Raw genomic sequence first — 6000 nt, forward strand, 5'->3', positions numbered from 1 at the left:
TTTAAATTATTAGGAAAAACCTTTTGGTACCTATTTGACCGTCCCCTTTCAACAAGCCTTTTCAGTTAAATTTTTTACCCATCTGCATCTATCTTGAAATTGTTTTGAAGATGTTGTTATGGTTTTATCACTTGTTTTACCACCCTGGGCTCCTTTGAATATAATAAATAAATAAATAAATAAATAAATAAATAATAAAATTAGTGAGTCAAAAAGCAAAAAGAGCCAACATTACCTTTAACAAAAGTTCCTCTACCTAGTCACCTGTAGGTGATTTGGGCTCAGCCTAGGCCCTAGGCAACCAAGTGAGTGTCTGTTTTCAATCCTGTTTTAATTTATTAACTTGGTTGTTTTCAATCACTTTGACCTATCAAGTTGAGCTACTGCTCAAGATTTACATTCAATGTGTACTTGCTGGAGGGGTTCTTAAACGCCTGTTGCACAAACTTTAAAGACCAGAGTTTACTGTTATACTTATTTCTAAAGAATGTTGTAACTACCTGTGACAGTTTCTTTCTTTCTCTTTCATAGATTACCGAAGCTGGGAAAGAAACTTTGCCTTCTTGGTTGCATTGGGAACCAGAGAGTAGCACCTTGGAAGGTCTCCCGCTTGATACAGATAAAGGCATTCATTATATCTCAGTGAATTCAATGCATCTGGTATCTAATGGAAGCTACGTGCCCCAAACCACCAGTGTCTTTTCCATTGAGGTTCACCCTGAAGATCATAATGAACCTCAGTCGGTACGGGTGGCTTCACAAGATGTGAATGAAGTAGCACCGTTTGTGTGTAGCGCAGAGGAACCAGTCACTATTTTGACTGTAATTTTGGATGCTGACTTAACAAAAATGACACCAAAGCAGAGGATTGAACTTTTAAACCGAATGAAAACCTTCTCAGAAGTGGAACTTTATAACATGAAATTGGTTCCCGTTGTAAATAATAGACTCTTTGACATGTCAGCCTTCATGGCTGGCCCAGGGAACGCAAAGAAAGTGGTGGAAAATGGAGCCTTGCTATCTTGGAAACTAGGCTGTTCTTTGAGCCAGAATAGTGTCCCAAACATAAGCAATGTTGAATCTCCAGCTAAGGAAGGTACAATGTCTGCTCATCTTGGCTACCCCGTGGTTGGCTGGCACATTGCGAACAAGAAGCCTAATCTTCCAAAGAGAATAAGGCGGCAGATTAATGCTACACCAACCCCTGTGACGGCTGTTGGACCTCCGACAACAGCCCTCCAAGAACCGCCAATTAGAATTGTTCCTACACCCACTTCCCCAGCCATTGCACCTCCCACTGAAACAACAGCTCCTCCAGTAAGAGAGCCTGTTCCATTGCCTAGGAAACCCACCGTTACTATTAGAACAAGAGGTGCCATTGTTCAGACACCAACCCTTGGACCAATTCAGCCAACCAGAATGATAGAAGCAGTTTCTACTACCCCTGTCCAGATCCGGCCAACAATGACGGGGCAAGTTGAACCTACTGCAGCAGTTACACCGCCCACAACAAAGAAACCAAAAAGAACTACGCCAAAACCGTCGACACCATCAACCACCGATACGAGCACGACACGAAGAACTCCCAGACCCACCAAAATTCCTCGACCTCCAAAGACTCCCGGGACTACTAAATCACCTTTCATTCCACCAGAAAGAGTTTCGCCACCAACTCGCATACGCACCACTACAGTTGGAACTCCTCGTGTGCCCAATGATCCGCCAGAACTGAAAAACCATATTGACAGGGTGGATGCCTGGGTGGGCACGTACTTTGAACTCAAGATACCTTCAGACACTTTCTATGACAAGGAAGATACCACCACTGATAAACTGCAGTTGACCATGAAACTAGAAGATGAGAAGCCGCTGGAAGAAAACTCGTGGGTGCAGTTCAATAGCACTAGTCAGCTAATGTATGGACTACCCAATCGCACACACTCAGGCAGGCATGAATTTTTCATGCATGCCACAGACAAAGGGGGCCTTTCAACAGTGGATGCATTTGAAATATTTGTCCATGGTCTTGGAGCCGACGAGGTGCCTCCCGTTAAATTTAAAGCCGCATTAGAGGGAGACTATACTACAGTTGTCAATGACATTCATAAGAAAATTTTGTTGGTGAAGAAGTTGGCTTTTGCCCTCGGAGACAGAAACAGTAGCACTATTACCATAGAAAACATTGTCAACGGCTCCATTGTAGTTGAGTGGACAAACAATACTCTGCCTTTGGATCCATGCCCCAAAGAGATGATTCGCACCATGAGCAGAAAAATTGCTGATAATTCTGGCAAGCCAAGCCACGCTTTCAAGAATGCCTTAGCACCAGAGTTCCCGGCTAAGAACATTTCCGTTATTGGTGCTGGTAGCTGCGGACGCATTCAGTTTATTCCTTTCTATAGAGAAGGACTTCCTACAACGGCACCGCCTACAGTTGTGCTTCCGCGGGATCCAGAAAAGACGAGTGAAGACGATGTGTACCTCCACACGGTCATCCCCGCTGTGGTGGTGGCAGCAATCCTGCTGATTGCTGGGATCATCGCTATGATTTGCTATCGCAAGAAGAGAAAAGGCAAGCTCACCATAGAAGACCAAGCCACCTTTATCAAGAAGGGAGTGCCCATCATCTTTGCCGATGAGCTGGATGACTCCAAGCCTCCCCCTTCCTCCAGCATGCCGCTGATTCTACAGGAGGAGAAAGCTCCTCTCCCGCCCCCAGAGTACCCAAATCAGAATATGCCAGAAACCACCCCGCTCAACCAAGACACCATAGGAGAGTACACGCCACTGCGAGACGAAGACCCCAACGCACCACCCTACCAGCCACCCCCTCCCTTTACCGCACCCATGGAGGGCAAAGGCTCCCGTCCGAAGAACATGACCCCATACAGGTCTCCACCTCCCTACGTCCCCCCTTAATGAACAAGAGGCGCTTGCGGAGATGGGGCCTATAGTTCCACACCAGTGTTGTCTGTAGGGGTCGGTGGCCTGCGAATCCGTTACCAATTAGGAAACCAACATACATAAGCTCAAACGTAGCCCGGTCCCGGCAGGCCCTCTCTCCGAATGCGTTTGCTACACCACAGTGCTTGTGGAATTTTCGGGACACTGATTTTATTTTTGCCTAACAGCTTTTGTTTTGTTTATTCATAGAGGGGGGGAAAAATCTACTTGGCTCAAAAAGTATTTCTGACAGCAGGCGTCTCGAAGCATCTTGTGCAAAGGGAGAATGGCTGGACATGCAGGCAGCGCTAGGGGTGGCACGCTGGGTCTCTGCTGTTTGCCTTTAAAACTAACTGTACTGTTTTTTCTATTTCACGTGTGTCTAGCTACAGGGCATAACATGAAACGTAGCCTAAAAAATTAAAACCGGAGGACTTTCTGAGGTCAATGTTAAGTTTTTACATTTAATTGCTGTTACCTAAACTTGTATGTATAGAATGGGGAGGGGGAGGGGAAATGCTTTACTACAAATAAGCTCCAGGGGTGTTTCCAATGCCAGTCAGGCTGAGGGACCGTCTTTTTTAATCAAAGGAATCCTATTTTTTCACACATTATACAGTTCAGTCATCAGCTGGGGTCCTTTTTGCAAACTGTAGAGCGAGCCCTTGTTGCTCCAGCCTGCCATTGCTGGACCGATGCCATGCCGATAGCCGTAGGTTTCTGAAAATGGGATGGAGTTTGGAGAGCTCTTTACAATTACCAAAAAGAAAAAAGAAGAGGGGGGGGGGTTTGAATCTAGCTATGTAGCAGCATTAGCTGCCTTTTGGTAACCGGGGCCCCAACAGTGGTAACTGCAGGCTGCAAGGGGTCATGGTGCTGCGCTGAGGTTTTTCCATCTGGAAGGCATCCTTTGGCTTTTGAAACACTCTTGAGATATTTTGGTGAAGATGCAATATTTTTATGTAGTGTAATGCAGTTTCCTCACATCAAGACTCCTCCTGGACCACAGTATTGGAACAGTCCCTCTCCCCCCCCCCCAATCACTCACTGCTGTCCTCTGCACACAAACAGACGCAATAGTAGCTGTCTGGCGGTTGGCAAAATAAAATAAAAACCACGTGCGCGCCAGAAATAGTTCATAGCGAAAATCAGTGAACTCTCAGCTCTAATTTTTTACTAAATTTTTGATACAGCCTCAAATTGTTTTATTAAAAAAAAAGTGATTAAAAATGGTAATGCTGCCAGCAGTTTGTATGAGCTTAGCTTCTTAGTATCAATTCAACGGGACTGACTGCTTTGCTCATTTTGGGTTTTTTTCCCTTTCTTTTTGGTCTCTCATAGTCATTGTTTTTAAATATTAGAGCCATGTCTAGGTTTCTTGCCTTTTTAAAAAATGAACTTCCACATGTCTCTCCTGGGAAGTTGGAGTGACTGTCAAGGTCACCCCCACGCCTTTCTCCCCCCCTTTCAACAAAATGATTTTAAGCATGATTTATTAATTTTTTCTTGTCCATTTGAGACTCTTTTTGGTACATTAGAGGGAGGAAAAGCCCTTTGCAATAATTAGTCCATCCCCTGGCTGGGGGCTGGGCAGCCTCTGGCTGACTTTGCACACAAAGCAGACACTTTTAAGCCATATTGACTGTTTTGCAAAGTATGATGGTGTGCTGACATGGCCAGTTAACACACTAGTGGATGAATGGCTAAAATGACCTTCACCTCTGAACTTGCTAGGGTGGCATTTCCCATCAAGCCTTTTTTTGACTACTTGAATAGGATTTTGTCTATTAAAACAAATGTTAATTTGACTATGGCCCCATATAGTTCTGCACTCTGCTTCTGCCCCCTGAGGTGGGCTGGAGGGGTTTGTGTTGAAGTGAGGGGGACTGTAAAGAATGCTTCAGGTTTAGCCTTTGTCTAGTTTGACAGGTATAGATTTGCCCTACAAAGTTTTTTTCCCCTTAAAAAAAACCACACCTCTCCTCTGTCCCTTCAGTGCTTGAAAGTTGGTGTGTGTCTCAGATGAGGAGAAGTGATGGATTCCGCTCCACACACAGGAGAGTTGGTTGAAGGGAAAGGGATTAAGTGGCACCACTTAGGGCAGACTGCTTTTGAACAGACACTAGAAATACGTTTGTAAGAATGCCTCTCCCCACAAGCTAGCGACCATGGCAGCACAGTGCCAAAATCTATACTGGCAGGCCTGCATTTCAGATGTCTCCAAGTTATCAACACACACAGCCTCCTAAGCCCAAATGCTGCAAGTTAGAAGGGCCTTCCAAACAGTGCCGTTGTCCCTAGCAACTGATGCCACTTTATAATGGTCATGCGCAAGCGCAAACGGTTTCAGGCCTGGGCCTACCTGTCACCATAGAAACTGGAGGCGAAGGGGCAGTGAACAGAATAATAACAATGGCATTCTCATCAGCCGCCTTCCCCCTAAGCACCAGTGCTGTTTATTTATGCCACTAGACACTGTAATGGTGGGAGAAAATCTTGTATTAAAAGTGTTCACCAACCACTGATGTGTTTTTATGTCCTTATATAATTATTTTAAAAATGTGTTTTTCTGCATTCTGTAAAGAAACATATCAACTAAATAAACCAGTGTACTTTACTACAAACGCAGAGGCTAGTGAGCTCTTCCGTTAGACCCCTCTGGGTTCCCAGCGCACAATATTCCCATAACATAGGAAGCTCAGACTGGAAAAGAAGCTGTAGAAAGTGCAGTAGAAGAATCCCATTGAGCTCGAGGGTGCTCTGTTGAGTGCAGTAAGTGAGCTCCATTCTGCTTTGCACAATTCAAGACTCTATGCTCATTACTGGCTTAAAGATTTTACAGTTTAGGAGATGTGAGAAACAAAGCACAATGGTATCTGCTTAAATCCTCCCCGGTGATGAAAGATTTATTTCTCCGTTTTTTAAAAAAAGAAAAAGGTCAGAGTGAAGTTGACAAGTAGTACAAAGGTTGCGTTACTGGAAAGAATCATTTTAAGTGTCAAACCAATAAAAGATTCCTGGAGTCGCAGCCTTCAAATACCAAGGCACCGTTCTCCA

At 44.7% G+C, this 6000-nt stretch overlaps 1 protein-coding gene across 2 annotated transcripts in view; it reads left to right on the top strand.

The window, feature by feature from the left end:
• The window catches only part of DAG1 (dystroglycan 1), a 64177-nt gene extending 58610 nt beyond the window's left edge, over positions 1 to 5567 (top strand). For both annotated transcript variants that reach the window (XM_053377328.1, XM_053377329.1), the window contains exon 3: positions 532 to 5567. In XM_053377328.1, the coding sequence (XP_053233303.1) occupies positions 532 to 2919 (2388 nt within the window). In that variant the 3' untranslated portion in view covers positions 2920 to 5567. The remainder of the gene's footprint in view (positions 1 to 531) is intronic.
• The last annotated feature ends 433 nt before the right edge of the window (positions 5568 to 6000 follow it).

Source organism: Podarcis raffonei, chromosome 2, assembly GCF_027172205.1.
Source record: "Podarcis raffonei isolate rPodRaf1 chromosome 2, rPodRaf1.pri, whole genome shotgun sequence".
NCBI lineage: Eukaryota > Metazoa > Chordata > Lepidosauria > Squamata > Lacertidae > Podarcis > Podarcis raffonei.